We start from the raw sequence: 22,460 nt of genomic DNA, 5'->3' as shown, positions 1-22,460 counted from the left end.
CCCTATACCATTCCAGACAAATGGTTGTCCAATCTCTTCTTAAAAGCCTCCAGTGTTGGATGAAATTATTACAGAGAGTCCTCACGTTACGAACATTCACTTAGCGAATGTTCAAAGTTATGACATCCCCGCCAAAAGTACTTATGACCAGGTTCCAAACTTATATATGTTGCAGCATCACAGCAGTCACTCGCACTTACGAACGTCTGCAGAGACACTGCATGATGCTACTTTGGTGCCACGCCTGAGAGTCCCGAACTGCCCACACTCACCTCTTGCACAGCCTTGAGTGACTTGAGCGCTGGACCCCTCGTCCAGCCTGGCGGAAAAGCACCGGGCTGGTCTCTCTCACAACAAGACCTAGCCTCTCTCACAAATAGGCACGGCCCTGGACCGCCACTTGCTGGAATGCCAAACCCACCTGGAGCTGCAGAGCTTGGCGCACCACCATTGTTGTGTCTCGCTCGCTTGTGTCCCTCTTATCTCCTGCCGAACGCTGAGGAATGTCCTGGCATGCCTCCAGGCCCCAGCCCTGGCACCATGCCCTGACAGGCCAAGCAAGAAGAAGGGCCTGACGTGCCTCCAGCCCCCAGCCCTGGCTCCATGCCCAGGCAAACGGAGCAACTAGACCCCTCCCCCTCCCCCACAGCATGTGAGCCTGAAGAATGTGAGGCCAGTCATGAGCTAGGATTGCCAACAGCTGAAGGCTGGAGCGACTCTCGCTTCAGGAGAATTGATAGGCGACGTCAGCAAAAGGAAGGGAGGGGCAGGCCTGGATAAGTGCTGAGTCATGGAGCCACACCCCATGGCCTATATAAAGGATCTGCTTTCTGGCATTCTCTGAGTCAGGCAAAGTCTACCTTGGATTGCTGAAGTCACTTCCTGGTCTCCTGCCTGCCTTGAGAACTTTGCTAGGACTTTGGCAGAGCTCCAGAGGCACGCCTGATACGGACTTCCCCGACCCGGCCGTCAGCGGAGGAGAGGGACACGACAACCACCCTGCTCCCCTCACTTGGCAAAAGTACTCTTTTTCCAAATTGCAAGAGGGGCTCCTAAACAAACCTGCTTTCTAGCTCCATCTCATTTCTCTGCTGCCGTGGAGCTGGAGAGCTTAGCATGCCACTGCCCAGCTCCCCTCACTTGGAGAGGAGATTTTGCAGAGGTGTGGAGAGCAATGCCTTTGCAGCTTTGCATAGCACACTTTAAAAGACAAGCTCAGAGACAGCCTAGGAAAGATTTCATGAATGAAAATCCTAAAGGGAAAAAACAACTCAAGAAGCATGGGAAACTCTGAAAAATGTGATCATAATAGTCCAGTCCAGCATAATACACCATGTGCACAATTATTTGTCAGCCTGTATTTTGGAGGATTAATGTTATTATTGAACAACTACAATGCTGTCGGTCAATCCAAAATGGTAATAAACCTCAAACCTGAATATTTAAGAAAGTAAAAATGAGGTTTTGGCTTTCTTAGGAGAATATTTATGTGTGCACAATTATTGGGCAACTATTAGTGTACAGAATTCTTATGCAACTAAATGAAAAATGAAAATTTTCCCATCTCACTCATTTATTTTTATCTGTTAGTGAGAATAATAAACAAACAACTCAAAATTTACAAATAAACATTTCTGACAGTTCAAAAAAGAAGTCAGTAACCAATGTAGCCATCTTTCTTTTCAGCAACAGTCATAAGATTTCCATTCATGGAGTCGGTCAGTTTCTTGATCTGTTGACAATCAACTTTTTGTGCAGCAACTGCAGCATCCCAGACGCTGTTCAGGGAGGTGAACTGTTTTCCTTCACCATAAATCTGTTTAAGGCGGGGCCCACAAGTTCCCAATACGGTTTAGGTCAGATGAGGAAGGGAGCCATGCAGAGGTGGGATTCACTTATCTTCCCTACCTGTTCGCAAAAGTGAGTGCACGCGCCCACCTTCCATACATGCTCCGCCTTCCATGCATGCTCTTTGCTCACGCACGTGCCTTCCGCGCATGCACACGGCATCCAAAATGTGGCAAAATAGGACAGCATAACATCCGGGGTTGTGGGTGGGGCCTACCACAGTCGCTACCGGTTCTCCTGAACCGGACAGAACTGGCTGAATCCCACCACTGAGGCCATGTCATGATTTTTTCATCTTTAAGGCCTTTACTGGCTAGCCACACAGTGGAGTACTTTGATGCATTCCTGCATAAAAATTATGGTCTTCTTGAAAGATCCAGACCTTTTCCTGTACCACTGCTTGAAGAAAGTGTCTTCTAAAAACTGGCAGTAGGTTTGGGAGTTGATTTTGAGTCCATCTTCAACCCAAAGAGGTCCAATAATAATCTTTAATAATACCAGCCCATAGCAGGACCCCACCTCCACCTTGCTGGCGTCTGAGTCAAAGTGGAGCTCTGTGTCCATTGCTGATGCAGCCACAGGCCCATCCATCTGGTCCGTCAAGAGTCACTCTCATCTCATCAGTCCATAAAACCTTTAAAAAAATCTGTCTTCAGATATTTCTTGGCCCAGACTTGCTGTTTCAACATGTGTCCTGCTCAGTGATGGTCGGGTTTCAGCCTTCCTTACTTTGGCCATGTCTCTGAGCGCTGAACACTTTGTACCCCTGGGCATTCCAGATAGGTTGCAGTTCTGGAATATGACAGCACTGGAGAATAATGGATTCCTGGTAGCTTCACGTTTGATTCTTCTCAAATCTTTGGCAGTCAATGTGCATCTTTTTCTCTCAACACGTTTCTTGCGACCCTGTTGACTATTTGCAACAAAATGTTTGATGGTTCTGTGATCGTGCCCCAATATTTTAGCAATTTCAAGAGTGCTGCATCCCTTTGAAAGACTTTTTACAATTTTTGACTTTTCAGTTAAATCTCTTTTTTGGCCCATTTTGCCTGAGGAAAAGAAGCTGCCTAATAATTATGCACACCTTGATACAGGGTGTTGATCTCCTTAGGCCACACCTCCCTCATTACACAAATACACATCACCTGATCTGCTTATATACACTAGGCATTTAAGTTTATACAGCTTGGAGGTGGAAAATATGCATACAAAGGATGATATGGTCAAAATACTCAGTTGCCTAATAATTGTGCACATAGTTCACCACTGAAAAAGAAAACCAAGAAATTCAAGAAGAAACCAGCATGGCTGCACAAAGATTTCGCCAACAAACTGAAAGACAAAAAGGACAAATACATTCTTTGATAAAGTCACTAAATTAGTAGACCAGTGAAATGTTGTGGACCTAGTATACTTAGATTTCAATAAGGCATTTGACAAAGTAGACCACAATCTACTTTGGGTCAGGAAGGCAGGATCAGGAAGAGGGACCGAAGTCAGACTGCCATGAACGGATGTAAAAGGAAGAAGTGTGCTGGGAGAGATGAGCTGAGAGCCACACAGAGGCCTGCCAGGCTGCCATGGCGCAAGAATATCTTCCATTGCGTGACCTCTTGCTGCTTAAAAAATGGAGCCGCTCAAGACGCTCTTCTTTTGATGGAGAATGGAAAAGCTGCATTGCAAATGGAAGAAGTGGGCAGGGAAACCAAAGAAGTTCGTAGGACTAAAAAAAAAAAATTCAGTCAGATTTTCCAATTCACAAGAGAGAGAGAGATTTTACATCGGAAGATCTGATTGAACTTTTTTTTTTTTTTAGTACCACAAACATTTTGGTTTCCCTTCACATTTCTTCCATTTGCAGTTTTTTCATTTCTCCAGCAAAAGAAGAGAAACTTGAGCTGCTGGGAGAAATGCAACAGAGCTGGAAAGCCAGTTTGTTTAGGGGCTAGCTTCTGCAGACTTTCAGAAAGCCAAGGTTTATCTTGTGGGAAAGCTGGTTAATCTGTCCTAAAGTGGGGACAAAGCTGCTCGGGCTAATATAATTTGTCATGGGCTCTAACACTGTTTCCCAGAGAAAAGCTCCGGACTCTGATTAAATGCCTGCTGTGAGCATTTTGATTCAATGCCATGGGATTAATCGATTAATTGTTCCTTTGAGCCAGCAAGGCTTTTGGGCATAACAATGGTCTTTTCAAGAGCTGGACCCTTCCCTTTGTTCTCCAGAGCGATGGCTCTGTTTTTTAAGCAGCACAGCCAAGAGCAGCAGTCAGGCAATGGAAGGTATTCCCCGTTCCAATCTTGCTTGGAGGAGAACCAGGATTACCTGGCAGTTGGTTAACTAACAGCAGAGGTGGGCTTCAGCCTGTTCACACCTGTTCAGGAGAACCGGTTAAGATTTTGCGCAGTTCGGAGAACTGGGAAATCGCACCACTGGCTGACCCCACCCACCTCGCCTTCCCTGTCCACCCCGACCCTCCCAGTCACTCCTTATCTTGCCTCGCCTGCCTTGGCGGATGCCTAGTCACACCAGAGGTATAGCTGTTGCTGCTGCTCTCTGGTTCCCTCGCTTGCCTTGACCATGCAGCCCAGCTGATCTGCCTGTTGAGTCTTCCTTTGCTTCTCACCCAGCTGCCTCCCACATGGTCCCCGTGGCCTTGCCTGCCTTCCCTGCGGCCTCTCACGTGGTCTCAGTAGTCCAGGCTGCTTGCCTACCTTCCCACACGGTCCAGCGGCCCAGCCTGCCTTCCCTGTGGCCTCCCATGCAGTCCCAGCAGCCCAGCCTGCGGGAAAGGGAAACAGCGGGGTTGCCGCTGCCTTTCATTGGAGCGCGCGGAACGAGACAGAGCCTACCTCACACTTAGCCACCCGCCACCCTTTTTAATGCAATTTGAGAGTTTGGCAGGTGGGGAGGGGTAGGGCGGGGGAGAAAGGGTATTCCTGACTCCCGGGCCAATTGGCTTCTTCCAGGCAGCTCTTGCTCTGCCTTTCATGCCTGTCAAAGACAAGGTTTTTGTGGGCAGAAGAGTTTTACCCACCCACCACCACCCAGATGCCCTCACTTTCCACAAATTCCCCAAGCATTTCTTTGCCTACCTGATTTCCAGCTCCATCGTGTTTCTCGCTGTCGTGTGCAGGGAAACAAAAGTTTGTGTGGGGCTAAAAAAAAAGGTCAATGAATCAATTCCAACTTCTCGCATAAAAAAAAGATCCTGCAAAGTTGGAATTGAGGGAATTTTTTTTTACATAAACACAAACTTTCCTTTCCCTGCACACGATGGCGAGAAACACGATGGAGCTGGAAATCAGGCAGGCAAAGAAATGCTTGGGAGAAGCAAGGGCATCTGGGCAGCAGTGGGTGGGGAAAACTCCGTGGTGTGGAGCTGCGTTCGAGCAACCGAGTGGCCAGTACGAGGTAAGAGGGCTGCTTTCCCTCTCTGCTCCCTGCTCCTCCTCCTCCCCTCGTGCTGGCTGCTCCATTTCCCATTTCTACATTGCAGCGCAGCGCCCAGGATCCACTTTGATAGCGGGCGGGGGGGATAATTTCCCTGGCCAAACTAACCCCGCAGTTTTCCCTACAATGGGCTCAGCAGCAGCTTCGATCAGGTCGCTCTGTTGGCGGTGAACAAAACAGCCCCAACAGCCCTGCCTCCTCCTGCCACCAAGCGCGCCCAGCCTTGCGTGGCCTTTCCTTCACCCATGCCGTTTCCTGCCGTTTCCCACTTGCCTCTGAATGATGGCTGAATATGCCTCACCCCCCTGACTTCCCAGCACTTCTCCTTGTAGCACCGAGCTCCTTGGCTTTTGAAATCCAGTGCTGCTTCTCCGGCTGCCAAGCCCGAGCAGCTGATGGCTGCTGGATTTCAAAAGCCAAGGAGATGGAAAGCAACTTTTTTAAGCACAGGAGGTAAGGGAGGGAACTGCAGGATTAATCAAAAGTTAAAAGGTGTCTTGTGATTAAAATTGCCACCAACTTTACTAAAGTGATTTGAAACAACTCCAAGGGTGGGATGGAGTGCTACAATGAAGTTTTAAAAGTGCACATGCTCTCACCCACAAACCACATTCCCCGGCTTCTCGACACGACCTCTCCGGGCTCAGCAGGCCATGCTCCGCCATGTCGTTTTAGCTATCCTGACGCAAAAGGGCTGGTTGCTGTGGTGACAGGATGCGGGGAAAAGGCGTGGAACTGCGGGCACTCGCCCCCATGACTGGCATGCAGTGCAAATGGCTGAATCGGGAAGTGAAGCTCTTGCGGAGAGTGGGTGAGTCCAAGGAAACGGGGTGTCATTGCTTTGAGGTGTCAGGGGGTTCCCCCACCTCCTGGTTCCCTGCAGGCTCCTCCAATAAGAAGGAACATTCATATTATTATTTTTTCAGCTCGTCTCAAAACAGGTTGTGTCTTTTCCCTTGTAACCGAGCCCCTCTTCCTTCATTCAGGGTGGGAGAAAAGCACCAAAGTGCATGACATTTTAGATATGCTCAGAGGCACTGCAGTCTCCATCGTGCTGTTTTTGGTCCTGCCACAGCCTTGGAAAACGGGTGCCCGAGTTGACACTTCTCTCTGCCTTTTGTCTGCTGCAAGGGAAGATTTTTTTTTTTTAATAGATTAGAAAATAATATGAGGGACTTTTGAGGAGAAAGCCCTGCACATTTGTGGTGTTGGAATGGATTATATATCAACTCTTAGTGACCCTACAGATTTTAAGTGTTGGAATTAAGCTCTTGGCAACTTTTGGAAGGATCCACTTGTAGTGACTGAGAGCAAAACATATTTAATGGCAGTACGTTAGAAGTACCTTAGAATTGAAAACAACTATTTTTGGTGACAATGCTTTATAAAAATAAAAATATTGGACCCTGTTTCCACACAGTTATTTTGTAATGTATTTTCCAATTATTTAAATAAGCTCATGTGATAACTTTTCCTACAAACTGTTCATGTTGACTATTTTGATAGCTCTTTGAATTTGCAGAAAGGGTCCTCTCAGAAGGGTGGATTTGCAGTATTAAAAAAGAAGACAGGGAATGGTGAGTTAATGACTGATCTATATGTTCTACTAATTATCTGAGGCCTGGGGTCCTCCTTTGCACCACCCTAGAGGGCCAATGTATGCCTGTACTTACCTCACTAGTTGCTTGGCAATTTATCTACTCCACCTGTATTTATATATTCTTCAAAATATGTTTAAACTTTTTTATAAAAATGGGAAGCTGACTTGCCACAAAGCAAAACAGCATCCTCTTTGAAAAATCATTTCTTTCTTTCTTTATATTCCATCAACTTTTTTTGTAAGTAATTCAAAGCAGCAAACATTCCAAATATCCCTCCTCCTCCTCCTATTTTCCCCACCACAGTCCTGTGAGGTAGGCTGGGCTGAGAGAGGGAATGACTGGTTCAAAATCAGCCAGTCAGTTGTTAATTCACTGAGCCATTTCTTTCCTGCAGTGTAAAAAAGAGAGCTATCTGTTAAGAAGTGCGTCCACCTGTCTTCAAAATGCAGAAAAATTCTAAGCGTAGGACTGTGCATTGCTATGGTGGACAGAGATGCATTTGTCTGTAATTCTTTAAACAAAATATGGCCTTTTCTGTAGAAGAAAGGCAGCTGCATAATCCCAGGGCAAAAAATGCAGCTGTCTTAAAGAATTGCAAACAGGTGCAGCATTCCATTCTCTGTGCTCTCCAAAATATTTTTTTTTTCATTTGAATCCAAAATGCAGTGGTACAATACAAGAGGGCAAGTAAGAATACACAATCATGGAATGTTATTTGAAATAGGTGCTTTGTAAACTTATCTGTGGCAAGTCTTCCCAGCCACTGTTTTGCAAAAGCATTCGCAACAATAAATATCCATCAGAATGCAAATATAGGGTTCCAACTTCAGGTGACATTTATGGTTCCTTATTTTGTTTCTACTCTAGTAAAGAAATGAGTGAGAAATCATCATTTTTATAATTATTCCTGAAGTGTAAGAAACAATAATATAAACGGCTTCAAATTTAATTGAATATATAACTACAATTAAACCAAAGACGCAATTCCAGTAAATTAGAATTTGCTCACAGAAATTCCCAGATTAACCCATGACCTCTCCAGCAAGTGATAGGAAAGCTCCTTTTCTACCTCAGGCCCAGGAGAAATAGTACCCAGTTAAATAGACTATAAGCATAAAGGTAAAAAATGATGTATGCCGTGTTATCTTCATTTTAGATGTCTCAAGGGTTTTGTGGCTCCCGGTGTTTTCTTTTCTGTGGGAAACTGGTCCAAATGGCTCTTTGAGTGTTTAAGTTTGCAGACCCCTGCTCTGGTGTTTGTGTGTGTGTGTAAAAGGCAACACTGATCACTGATCATAACAGCACAAGAAGAGGCACTAAGCACCAGATCCATAGAAGCAGGGATTTACCACACTAGACAGAACCCAAGGGGTAGATCAGTGTCTCTCATCTGAAAGACGTATGGACTTTAATTCCCAGAATTCCCCAGCCAGCCATCAAAGAGTTTCCACAGAAGGTTGTAGAGAATAATAGAGCTAAGAATCAACCAGACACTGTAGTAGTAGACAAACTAATGGACAAAGACCAGAAGAGTTCAGGAGGCCAGGCAAGCGGAGCGAGGCGCCCCTTGAAACGAGTGACGTCGAGTTGGCCACGCCCACCCAGTCACATGCCCACCCAGCCATGCCCACCCAGCCAGTCATTAGGGCAGAGATCCGGTTGTTAAATTATTTGAATCCCACCACTGCCTAACAGTCACAAGGCAACAAAGCAGCTTCACCCAGACATTAGGAGATCTTGCAGCAAAGCCACAGGAAAGGGAGGCAGAACCAGGCTGGCCAAGCCTCATTCCTTCTGATCTAGAAGCTAGAGGGGACAGCCAGCTTCCTCTTGGTGGTTTCTTCCCTCTAGCGTCCAAACAGTAAGTGCTACGAAGTAAGAAGAGCTGGGTGGTGGCGCGCCAAGCTTTCTAACTCAGTGGTGGCAGAGAAATACAACAGAGCTGGAAAGCAGGTTTGTTTAGGAGCTCCTCTTGCAACAGCAAAGGAATGTTTTGGGGAACTCACGGGAGCAGGGTGGTGATGCAATTTGTGAAACCCAGGTAGGTTCGGCACTCCAGTAAGTGGCAGGGCAGGGCCATGGCCGCTTGTGAGAGAGGCTGGGGCTCGGCAGGGAAGGGGAGAGACCAGTCCAGCACTTCTCCGGCTGGCTGGACAAGGGCTCCAGCACCCAAGGCCATGCAAGAGAGCATGGGAAGCATAGGGCTCTCAAACATGGTGCCAAAGGTAAATTAGCAGTCTGTGACAGAGTGGGGAGGAAAAGCCCAAGCAGCTTGGGGCCCCAAGTGATGGAAAGAGGCACATGGGGTCTCTCAATGAGGAGGGGGAGGCCTTTGGTGGCTGGACGCACTGGTCTTGTCCCCGCAGTAGGGCCCCTCCCATGGCCTTCCCTACCCTCAGATACCTCATGTGCACTTAACAACCCGTGCATTCGATCAGCGAATCCACGGGCGAAAGCAGGGAGTTTTCATGTTCATTTTACATGATTCACTCCAACGAATCCTCAGGTTATGAATGCAATTGGCAGGCTCCATTACATTCCTAACTCAAGGGCTACCGGTATTTGTATGTAAACAGCAAGCACAAATAGGATTCTTATTTACACTTAAATAATAAGAATAAATACTATTAGTGTAAAATAGTAAAATACTTTTACACTTACAACACTTAACTTTAAAAAATTTCAGATTAAGCTGCATTGCAATAAAGTACCAAGTAGAATATGGAATGAATTTCAAACTCAAAATGAAGCTTTCATTATTTCTGTTGTTTCTGGTGAGAGAAAGTAGGAACTAAAGCCTTGTTCACTTCATGTAATATTTGGATTAGCTCTATTTTTATCACACGTATTTCCTTAGAAAAATCAACAGAGACTGATATAGTTCACTTTTGGATAGTTGGAATTAATGCTTTTCACAGGACAGGAGCAATTTATGTTCCAGAGGAGGAGATTCCAACTTAGTGGATATCTGTGACTTCAGCTCTCTAAATCAAGACTGGGCAAGGAGCTTTTAATGATAATAAAATATAGTTTCATCTCTCTTTACTTCTTCAGAGATGGAGGACTACAATAGGAAAACAGAGTTAAAACAAAAATATTAATCTATATGATTCAGTGGAGAACACATTTTAAGGGAGCACCTCTGCATTTGACAATTCTTACTACACAGATATAGCCAAATCCACTACTGCAAATAAGCTGATATGGTAAATATTTTTTTACTGCTAACATACCTCAGCTATAACTATTCCATGCATTTTAGGTTTTAAAATTAATAAAGATTTGCTCTATAATCCATCTATTCTATGACTTTTTTCCAGCCACATGGAGACGGTTCTCATACACTCTGGTCTACTCACAGAAAATAGCATATAAAGTAGAAAACAAATCAGGCACTTGCATATGTGGACAGATTTCTGATGGAACTCTGAGTGCCACATATGGGAACAGAGAAAAAGAATGTATATTAGCAAATTCAAGCCTAATACATAACTGATAATTAGATCAGGTAGAACCGGTACTGAACAAACAAATGTAAAGAAGGAAATTGTACTGAGTTTTCTTAAATATGCAAATACTAAAAGTAAGTGCGTGAAAACCTAAGTATCACAATTCTTCAGATCTTCCTGCATTTAGCATAAAATTTTATCTGGCCCAATAGAAATCAAAAATGAAACAACAAAGAGCACCCACCTACACAACATTGTGATGCCTCCAATAAGGACCATAATGAGGAACAAAGGCTTTTAGTGCTAATATAATATAGAAATGAATCAAGATGCTGAAAAAATACAAATAAATATAGGAAATTTAAAAATGAGCAGTTAGAAATGTTGGAAATTATAAAAAGTTGTCACCACAATCAATTTTAAGTGTAAATAATGCCGAAGAAAAAGTGTTTTGTGAAATAATTTTCAGCTGTTTAAAAAATTGCTGTCTAATGTACAACTGGCTAAAGTTGTTTGGAATATGATATGCTGCTAAGAAAAAAAATACATCAAAGGGTATCTAAAATAGAACTGAATATTATCAGAAACACGAATAATGATTACGATAATAAATCAGAGGAAGACATTACAAAAGTAAGAAACAGAGGTAGTAGCGAACAAGACCACTTGAAATCTCAATACTTAGAATACCTCTTGGAAGGGAATAATGTTGTAAATGCTATAGAAAAATAAATAAGCCTGCAATATTATTGCATGCAAATATTATTACAAGACAAAATAAATTCAGAAGTTGTAGCCAAAATATGTTAAAAATGACAGGCTTAAACATTATTATTTAAAATTCAAAGAAGCTGAAAACAGTAAAGATACTCAAAATGAGGAAATTTGTGTAAAAAATTAACATACCTTTCTTGTTGGGAGAAAAAAAAACAAATAATCAAAAACTGTAAAACTAGAAAGTTGGAAGAGCAGATTTTTTCTAACTAATTGTAAATGAAAGATAATCATCTTACATAAAACTTATAAAAATCCAATAAAACAATTGTGAATAACCTTTTTTTCTCTCAAAATCTGCTTTTTCACCAAATGAGGAGATATTCTTATATTAGGGTCATTTTCCCTGAGTATCTCCACTGCACATACATTATACTTCACAGTATTACTTTTAATTTTAAGACTTACCAGTTACATTGTTCAAAACTTCTTTCAAAACACTGAAGCTGTGCAATAAGGGATCACGTTCTTCATCCTAAACATATGAATATATTGTTATATATTTAAAGCTGGATTCTCAGAAGAGACAATTAAGATTTTAATCTCTTCAATGGCACACTATACAAAGATAGGACTATGAAACCATTTTTTTCTGAATATTAGCAATTTACTGTTCTTCTTTTTGAAGAAAAGGTTATTTTGTAGGAGAGGACAGTATATGATGCAACTTAAAACTTCAGATGTTTCTACACCACAGCACAATACACTAGAATAGAGCATGGGAAATAGACAGGTCACCTAGAGATCCTAATCCAGGGAAACAAAGTGATGTATTAGCCATCGCTAGACTTATTGGGATGAAAACATGGACGACAACAATGTATTCAAAACAAACACATCCAAAAGAAAGGATATTACACCATTCCTAAAGAAAACACGCATGTGCACAGAAATTTAGGCATTGGAGCATGAAAATCTTGTCAAAAGCGTTTAGCTAAGAATAAAAAGAGAAACAAAAATAATACATTCAGGTGAGGGTTTCTTTTTCACAGACTATATGAGCAAGCAAAATTATAAATGACATCTTCCAGCATCACATTAGTCCTTCGGAGGTATATAACTGGGATAATGAGAGGTGTCAATTATCCTGATAGCTGCTGAGCACTTAATTTGGTCAAGAATCTAAGATCCAACAAAATCTGATGGAGCAAGTGATAAGAGTTTTCTACTGGTCCAAATGGAATATCAGATCATGCTCCAGTGACTGCTAAGTTGCTCCCTTCTTCCCATCTTGTCAATTTTAACTCAATTTTATTGTTAATATTTCTTGTTTTAATGCTTTAATGTTTTATCTTGCAGGTTTTTACAATTGTAAGCCACCTAGAGTCCCTCTGGGTGAGATGAGCAGCACATAAGGTTAGTACATAAATAAGAAATAAATAAGAATAAGAATAAACTAAGGCAACTACACAAATATATATGCTTATATATTGTATAATTATTTCATGCTTATGTTTATATATACTGTGTGACAAATAAAATAAATAAATAAATAAATGGAATAGTTCTTAAAATGAACTAAGAAAAAATAGAATCTAGTGATAAAGCTGGAAACTTACTATGCTACCAGCTGAAGTAACATCTAAAACACTATTTCAAAAATCCAGTTAACATCTGTCAGTTATAAACAGTACTATTAAACATATAGATCAGCAGTCCCCAACCTTCACGGCTTGGAGGCTCAGGAGGGAGGGAGGGAGGGAGAACTGGGCCATGCAAGCGGCAGGCTGGTGCATGCGTACACGCAGCTCGACTTGCACGAGTGGCAGGCTGATACACACACAACTCAACTTTTGTGTGCGCGCCAGCCCACCACTTGGGCAAGCTGAGCTGCATGTGCATGCTCCAGCCTACCACTCATGCAAGTTGAGCTGCGCACGCCCATGTGCGCCAGCCAGCCGCTCATGCAGTCCAGTTACAAATAAGCCAGGCCCAGTAGAGAGCTGTGGTCCGGGGGTTAGGAACTCCTGATATAGATAACGTCTAATTATATACATATGATTCCTTTGCAATCTTTAAACGAATTGTAAAATTTTGAGGAGCTATAGAAATGGAATAAATTTCTCAAGTATATACATATGTCATCTGGCCCAACCACTATCCTTATACAAAATCAAAGATAACATTCAATATTCATGTCCATTATATTCATGTCTATGATATGGCTATATTAACTTCTTGCCCTTTACAGTACAGAAGGGAAGGTATAACAATGCTCCTTTTGCAGAGCAAACTTGCCTTTACTATACGGGAAAGTCTATGATTCCAGTCCACATGTACTTTCTGCAATAGCTAACCTCATACGCTCATACCACTACGTAGTTGTAGTTAGTGCTTGCTATTAGTCTGAGGATAATTATAATAATAATCTGACCTTATGCACGGTCACTCACGCTCTGGTCACTTCTCGTTTGGATTATTGCAATGCTCTCTACATGGGGCTGCCCTTGAGGTGCACCCGGAGGCTGCAGTTAGTCCAGAATGCGGCTGCGCGAGTAGTAACGGGAGCCACTCGTTGCTCCCACGTAACACCACTGCTATGCAGTCTGCACTGGCTTCCTGTAGTCTTTCGGGTGTGCTTCAAGATTTTGGTTACCACCTTTAAAGCGCTCCATGGCTTAGGACCCGGGTACTTACGGGACCGCCTGCTGTTACCTTTTGCCTCCCACCGACCCGTACGCTCACACAGAGAGGGTCTTCTCAGGGTGCCGTCCGCCAAACAATGTCGGCTGGCGGCCCCCAGGGGCAGGGCCTTCTCTGTTGGAGCTCCTACGCTGTGGAACGAACTTCCCCCTGGCCTACGCCAAGTGCCTGATCTTCGGACCTTTCGCTGTGAGCTAAAAACATACTTATTTATTCAAGCGGGACTGGCTTTATAGTTTTATTAATTTTAATTGGGGTTTTATTGTGTTAGGGTTTTAATTTTTTAATTTTTTAAATTTTTAATGTCGGCCTTTTCTAATATGCTCTGTTTTAAAAAAATTTGTTTTAATTGTATATATTCTGAGTTTTTATCTTTTTGGCTATACACCGCCCTGAGTCCTTCGGGAGAAGGGCGGTATAAAAATCTAATTAATAAATAAATAAATAAATAAATTGTATTTCAGCCTAGAACATTAATAACTCTTAGAAGAATTGCATTTTTTACACTGCCATTATTTTACACAACAAAATATTGTCTTAATTTTATTACTAAGTAGGAAGTTATAATATAGAAGAAAGTTATAATATGCTATATTCTGACATACTTAGTGTATTTTGGACAATAACTTTAACAGCATTACTTCAGGTTACTGAGGTTGTGTAAAGTCATACTGTTTCAAGCTATATAACACCCAGACCCCCTTCACTTTTGTCTATTTTGTTATACAGCAATCTGATTCTAGTTGTTGAAATTCATTTTTTTCTCATTAATCTACATGCAGTACCCCCATAATGACAAAATGAAAAAAAAAAAATGGTGTTCAGAGATCTATAATCCACACAGAGACCCATCTTTTTTTTTCTCTAAACAGAACTGGGGCGGCCACCTGGGGTCTGACTAGTTGGATAAAACCCATAGCTAAGTTTTTGTCAATGAATGTGCAGAGCTCGTCTAATTCTCTGGGAGTCATCGAATAGAGCTTCGGTTTCGGTAGCTTGGCTCCCAGAACAATTTCAATGGCACAGTCCATTGGCAGATGGGGGGGAAAGCTCATCTGACTTTTCACTGAAAACTTCCCTCAAGTCCCATTATTCCTTCGGGATGGCCAGTAGGAGTCTCTCTTGCATTGCAGCTCCCGTTTTCTGGCATAAAACTCCCTTATTTAAGCATTCTCGGCTACGTTGGGGTTTGCCATTTGGTGGGAATTTTTCTAGTCCCTTTCTCCAATCCACCTGTGGGTTCCACCGTTTCCATCAGGCTAATCCTAGGACAAGAGGCCTCTCCATTTCTGGGGTCACTATAAAGTTTAACGTCTCTGAGTGGGCACCCATTTGCATTCCCAGGGATTCAGTGACAAACATGGCAGGGATGCCTCCCACAACTGAGCCATTCAGCTAGCAAAATGCAGTTGGGGTTTTGAGTCTCCTTGGGCGAATCTTCAGTTTCTCCACCAGAGCTGGACTCACAGGGCACCTGGTGCACCCTGAGTCTAGAAGGGCTCTTAAGGAGGCTTTCCGTCCTGTTCCTGGGAGCTGTAATTCTATGGGCACAGTTACGGGTGCAATAGGGCCACTTACCAAGGGGCCGTCATCCAACTCGCTGTCCGTTAGCCCCGGGTCTTCCTCCGGTGGGGTCAGAGTTCTCTCCTCTCATTTGGGGGAGGGAGTGAACTCCATGATCTCCAAGCCTTTTAGGACCGTCTCCTTTGCCCGGCATTGTGGTCTTGTCGCTGCTGCTTCTTTTTTGATGGGGCGCTTTGCTCAGCACTCTGCTGCCCTATGGCCTTCTTTTCCACACTTGAAGCAGGCAGAAGAGCATGGTGGCTGGGCTTGGCTTTAGCAATTTCCTTCTTTCTCTTGGGGTGTGTGTGTGACTTCTTCCACACTTTGCCACTACAATACTTGTTTCGGTTTTGTTTGATCTCTACCTCTTCAGTCAGCACACAGCAGCCATGGAGACGAACAGGAGCCCCCCCCCCAATGCATGAATTGTACAGGTCGTTGTTCAGGCCATCTGAACTCATGAGGATGTCCTCTGGCCAATCGAGGTGGTAGGCCAGGTCTCAAAATTCCTCCGTGTTCTCGGATGCTGGTCTGTGCCCCTGCCTCACAGTTCTGATGCAATCTCTGGCTTCCGGTCAGCTAGGAGGTCTTCAAATTACTGTCTCAGGGCAGTCATGAATCAGTTGGAATTCCTCAGCTCAGAGGCATTGGCATTGTGGAGGGTTACCATCCACCTGACTGCAGCTCCCTCTAATACCAGAGTAATGACTCTGACCTTAGCCCCCTCAGTGGGGATTTCATTCTCATATTCCTGCATACAGGTGAGGACCTGGGTCAGGAAACATGCCAGCTGCTGAGGATCTCCATTGAATTTCATGCCCGGTAGGGGGCTTCCGTCTGCAAGGAGCCACGCCATCTCCCAGCCTTGGATCATTTCCTGCCCCTGCGCCTCTGTGGGGTCCCTGCCGGGATGGCCATCACTGTTTCCATGGTGTCCGGGGATGAGGCCTTTCCATCTCCCTCCTCCAGCTGGGTCTATCCGTCCCCCCTGATATGTGAGCCAGGGCCTCTTGTGCTTTCAAGCTTTGAAATGCATCCATCCTGAATTGCATGGCTGGCATGGTCGGGATCATCCCCTTCCTTCTCCTTGTCCCCCAGCATTCCCAGCTCCTCTTTCCATCCTTTCCAACAACTGCCTCGGGTGAGGGTGATTCTTTTTATTCTTCTTTCCAACACCTATGGACCATCTAGGCTTTGCTGAGTCTCCTAGGCTGGCGGCTTCCTCCACCCATCCAGCTGTCGTGTCCCACTCCTCCACTGACGGCCGGGTCAGGGAAATCAGGGAAATCCGAATCAGGTGTGCAGCTCTGCCAAAGTCCTAGCAAAGTTCTCAAGACAGGCAGACGACCAGAAAGTGACTTCAGCAAGATAAGGTAGACTTTGCCTGACTCAGAGAATGCCAGAAAGCAGATCCTTTATATAGGCCATGGGGTGTGGCTCCATGACTCAGCACTTATCCCGGCCTGCCCCTCCCTTCCTTCTGTTGACGCCGCTTATCAATTCTCCTGAAGCGAGGGTCACTCCAGTCTGCAGCTCTTGGTAATTGACCTTCCTCAAGCTCACATGCTGTGGGGGAGGGGGAGGGGTCTAGTTGCTCCGTTTGCCTGGGCATGGAGCCAGGGCTGGGGGCTGGAGGCACTTCTTCTTCCTCAGCCTGTCTGGGCATGGAGCCAGGGCTGGGGCCGGGAGGCATGCTAGGACATTCCTCAGCGTTCGGAAGCAGATAAGAAGGCCCCAGCTGCGGGGAAAGCGGACGAGGCACAACACCAGCGGAGTTCATGCCCAGCTGAACTTTGTCTGAAGCTTCGCCCCAGCATTCAGTTTCTTCTTGATCACTACCTTGTGCCGACATTGTCTGCATGGTCCCCATGGTAGAGCAGGCACCCTGACCTGTTTGAAGACTCCACCTGATGTAAGGACCTGCCTCAGCTACTTTCTCAAGGAAGTAAAACCCTTGAAGCAGTTTGCATTTCAAAAGAAACTTTTACTGAGAGAGAGTGACTGCAGAGAAGTCAGGCGGAGTCTGAATTTGCACACGAAGCATTAGGCTAACTATCCCCTTCAACCTTCACCCCACCCCAATGTCCTGAGTCCATCCAAAGCCAATGAAATGCCACAAAGGTGTTCTGAAAAACTCCAAGACATGATGGTGAGAAGAGGTTGTCTTCGGGGTACTGCAACCTTGAATATCAGGCTGGAATTGGCTGAGAAAGAGCCGGTGCAGATGGGCTGATTTTCCTCCTTAAGCTCCCAAGCTGTTACAGCAAACGCAAAAGCATGCAAAACATTCCCCCACCAAACCTCCTTCTCCCCCTTCAGAATGGCAGCATTCCAGCAGAGACCTGACACTGCCTGCAGAGCTCAGAGACAGGATTATTGCAAGGCACAGATCTGGGAAAGGCTGCAATAAAAATTCTGCTGCACTGAAAGTTCCTAAAAAAAGCACAGTGGCCTCTATAATTCTCAAACGGAAAAAGTTTGGCGTACCCAGGACTCTTCCAAGAGCTGGTCGCCCTGCCAAACTGAGCAATCAGGGGAGAAGGGCCTTAGTAAGAGAGATCACCAAGACCCCAATGATCACTCTGACTGAGCTCCAGTGATCCTGTGCGGAGATGGAAGAGAGTTTCAGAAGAACAACCATCACAGTAGCCCTCCACCAATCTGGGCTTTATGGCACAGTGGCTAGATGGAAGCCTCTCCTCAGTACAAAAAACATGAAAGCCAGCTTAGAATTTGTTCCTCAAAGTCGGAGAGTCCTTTAGGTACTTTTTTACGAATTCGAAGTAGGCTTTCAAGACCACTGGGGTCTTTGTTACCTCTCTTACTGTGGCCCTTCTTCCTCCGATTGCTAGGTTTGATGGAGCCATCAGCTCTTGGAAGAGTCCTGGCTGCGCCAAATTTCTTCCATTTGAGAATTACAGAGGCCACTGTGCTCTTAGGAACTTTCAGTGCAGCAGAAATTTTACTGTCGCTTTCCCAGAACTGTGCCTTGAAATAATCCTGTGAGTTCTGCAGGCAGTTTCTTTAACCTCATGGCTTTGGCTCTGCTACAGTATGCATTGTCAGCTGTGTGGACTTCTATAGAGAGGTGTGCATACCTTTCAAAATCACGTCCAATCAATTTAATTTACCATAGGTCAACTCCATCAAGGTGTAGAAACATGCCAGCAATGATCAAGAGAAATGGAAAGCACCAGAACTAAATGTCATGTGTTGTTGTAAAGGGTCTGAATACTTATGCCAATGTGATATTTCAGTTTTTTCTTTTCAATAAATTTATAGACATTTCTAAAATTCTGTTTTCACTTTGTCATTATGGGGTACTGAATGTAGATTAATGAGAAAAAAATGAATTTCAACAACTGTAGAATCAGACTGCAGCATAACGAAATTTACAAAAGTGAAGGGGTCTGAATACTTTCTGAATGCACTATATAAATAAATGAATCTTATATTTAGGATATACTGGGGGAAAAATAGCTAAAATAGCTACAGATTGCTATCAAAAATTAGGATTTACAATTAGCTTGGATTGTAACAAATAGTTGGGACGCTATTTTACCTAAAATACACTGAATGAAATATGTCTGAATGCATAGATTAAACTGCACTGGGTATAAATTGTTGATTAAAATTGCCTTTGAGTCTCAAGATTAATGTAGTCAAATTAACTTGTAGACTGATGCATTTCAAGAGGAATTCCAGTGCTAATTCCTATTAGGTATGTTGCACAGATTGATAAAATCAAAGAAAAGACCCACTGATTTCCATAAGTAATGAGATTGCTTTATAATAATGGTGAGTTTAATTTACCATAGGTCAACTCCATCAAGGTGTAGAAACATGCCAGCAATGATCAAGAGAAATGGAAAGCACCAGAACTAAATGTCATGTGTTGTTGTAAAGCAGGGGTGTCCAAAGTTTTTTGAGTGAGGGCCAAATACAGAAAAATAAGCAAAGGCCCGGGCCACAGGGGGGGGGGGTAAAAATTTTTGTACCAGTTCTGTGGGCGTGGCTTATTTTGGGGTGTGGCTTGGTGGTCATGTGACTGGTGGGCGTGGCTAACTCCTCATGTGACTGACTGGATGTGGCTATGGGCATAGAAACCTAAATACATAGAGACCTAAATACTGACAGCGGCTACCAGTAATCCTCGGCTTGCAACCACTCATTTAGCGACCAATACAACAGCACTGAAAAAAGTGACTTACCACCAGTCTTTGCATTTATGACCTTCGCAGCATCCCCAGTTACATCAAAAGTCAAGCTTTTGGCAACCAGCATGTATTTACTGGGATTTTCCTCCTTAAGCTCCCAAGCTGTTACAGCAAACGCAAAAGCATGCAAAACATTCCCCCACCAAACCTCCTTCTCCCCCTTCAGAATGGCAGCATTCCAGCAGAGACCTGACACTGCCTGCAGAGCTCAGAGACAGGATTATTGCAAGGCACAGATCTGGGAAAGGCTGCAATAAAAATTCTGCTGCACTGAAAGTTCCTAAAAAAAGCACAGTGGCCTCTATAATTCTCAAACGGAAAAAGTTTGGCGTACCCAGGACTCTTCCAAGAGCTGGTCGCCCTGCCAAACTGAGCAATCAGGGGAGAAGGGCCTTAGTAAGAGAGATCACCAAGACCCCAATGATCACTCTGACTGAGCTCCAGTGATCCTGTGCGGAGATGGAAGAGAGTTTCAGAAGAACAACCATCACAGTAGCCCTCCACCAATCTGGGCTTTATGGCACAGTGGCTAGATGGAAGCCTCTCCTCAGTACAAAAAACATGAAAGCCAGCTTAGAATTTGTTCCTCAAAGTCGGAGAGTCCTTTAGGTACTTTTTTACGAATTCGAAGTAGGCTTTCAAGACCACTGGGGTCTTTGTTACCTCTCTTACTGTGGCCCTTCTTCCTCCGATTGCTAGGTTTGATGGAGCCATCAGCTCTTGGAAGAGTCCTGGCTGCGCCAAATTTCTTCCATTTGAGAATTACAGAGGCCACTGTGCTCTTAGGAACTTTCAGTGCAGCAGAAATTTTACTGTCGCTTTCCCAGAACTGTGCCTTGAAATAATCCTGTGAGTTCTGCAGGCAGTTTCTTTAACCTCATGGCTTTGGCTCTGCTACAGTATGCATTGTCAGCTGTGTGGACTTCTATAGAGAGGTGTGCATACCTTTCAAAATCACGTCCAATCAATTTAATTTACCATAGGTCAACTCCATCAAGGTGTAGAAACATGCCAGCAATGATCAAGAGAAATGGAAAGCACCAGAACTAAATGTCATGTGTTGTTGTAAAGGGTCTGTATACTTACGCCAATGTGGTATTTCAGTTTTTTATTTTTAATAAATTTACAGACATTTCTATAATTCTATTTTAACTGTCATTATGGTGTACTGAATAAAGATTAATGAGGAAAAAATGAATTTCAACAACTGTAGAATCAGTCTGCAGCATAATAAAATTGACTAAAGTGAAAGGGTCTGAATACTTTCTGAATGCACTATATAAATAAATGAATCTTATATTTAGGATATACTGGGGGAAAAATAGCTAAAATAGCTACAGATTGCTATCAAAAATTAGGATTTACAATTAGCTTGGATTGTAACAAATAGTTGGGACGCTATTTTACCTAAAATACACTGAATGAAATATGTCTGAATGCATAGATTAAACTGCACTGGGTATAAATTGTTGATTAAAATTGCCTTTGAGTCTCAAGATTAATGTAGTCAAATTAACTTGTAGACTGATGCATTTCAAGAGGAATTCCAGTGCTAATTCCTATTAGGTATGTTGCACAGATTGATAAAATCAAAGAAAAGACCCACTGATTTCCATAAGTAATGAGATTGCTTTATAATAATGGTGAGTTTAATTTACCAGATTCTCAAATTCATCACTGGAATTTTATTCTAATCTCTTATGTAGAATTAAAAAATATATATTATCATTCCCTTTGGGCTTGTTTAGAGAATCAATTTGTGATTCCTCTAAAATCATTTCAAGTTACTGGGTCCGACATAGTAAAAGATTAAAATTGCAAATATTAACATAGGATCATTAATTATTATTTCTCTTAAATACTTAACATTGAAAGATAAATTCTATTAGACAAATTTGGTTTTAATTAATACAATTCATCCATTTTTAGTAACTTACCAAACGTACATGAGTACTCCATCTTGCACTCCGTTTTATGGCTCCTATTACTGTATTGATTTCACCTTGTACAGTGTAAATATTCTTATCTACAATCCTGGTAGTCCTAAAACAGAGACATCAAGTTACTATTTCACCAAAAGAGCCATTTTCCCCACATCTGATCAAATAATTAGAAATGCCCCAAAATAAAAATGTTGAAAAGAGACAGAAGACATTTTTAGGGAAAGTAGCAATGATCTGAATTGACCAGAGCAGTCTATTTTATATACCCTAATTGATAGTTATTTGTTACTGAACACTGAATTTACAAACTCACAAAAACTATAATAAAAAGAGTTCCTTTCATACCACAACACTGGCGTATAGGGGTACAAAAAGTGAGGGTTCTGGGCTGCATGAAGTCCAAAGAAGGTTACTTATGCCCCATTACATTTCTTCACCTTCTCAGCTGTATCTCCCCTTCAATGCACTGCTAGATTTCTCACTAAATAGTCAGTTCCGAAATACTGCTATACTGTTTTTTTTCCTATCTGATCTCAAATAAGATATATCACCCTGCTTTCCCTAATGCATTTCATGCTACTTCTTGCCTTTATTTTTCATTCATGCCCCAATTAATTTTTTAGCCTGCCTTTTGTTATCCTGCTGCTTCTCTTTCTCCTCCAATCCCACTTTTCACAAACATCGCTGTATCCTTCTTAGTACATTTTGCCAAGCACTGTTCTGACTACTATTTATGTATTTTAACTTTTTTCCAAATCAATGCTTTTTTCCCTTAATTTTATTAAGGATTATATTATACAAGTAAAACATATACATCTATAGTACAAAATAGATAAAAATCAGAAAATGGAAAAAAGAAAAAGATTAAAAAATAAAAATAAAAGAAACTTCCCCCTTCATCCCGAGCAAGTATAATCAACATTAAAAACTTATCATTATCTCTTAAAATACAATCAAACATCTCTTTATTC

At 43.0% G+C, this 22,460-nt stretch overlaps 1 protein-coding gene across 5 annotated transcripts in view; it reads right to left on the bottom strand.

Annotated features, from left to right (window-relative positions):
* Positions 1–22,460, bottom strand: part of GBF1 (golgi brefeldin A resistant guanine nucleotide exchange factor 1) — a 179,692-nt gene that overhangs the window by 144,227 nt on the left and 13,005 nt on the right. For all 5 annotated transcript variants that reach the window (XM_058188843.1, XM_058188844.1, XM_058188845.1 and 2 more), the window contains exons 2-3: positions 21,484–21,589; positions 11,532–11,598 (exon numbers count right to left, since the gene is read on the bottom strand). In XM_058188843.1, the coding sequence (XP_058044826.1) occupies positions 11,532–11,598; positions 21,484–21,589 (173 nt within the window). The remainder of the gene's footprint in view (positions 1–11,531; positions 11,599–21,483; positions 21,590–22,460) is intronic.

The sequence above is a fragment of the Ahaetulla prasina genome, chromosome 6, assembly GCF_028640845.1.
Source record: "Ahaetulla prasina isolate Xishuangbanna chromosome 6, ASM2864084v1, whole genome shotgun sequence".
Taxonomy (NCBI): Eukaryota; Metazoa; Chordata; class Lepidosauria; order Squamata; family Colubridae; genus Ahaetulla; species Ahaetulla prasina.
The sequence above is the reverse complement of the archived record's forward strand: the minus strand, read 5'-3'. Positions and strand labels throughout refer to the sequence as shown.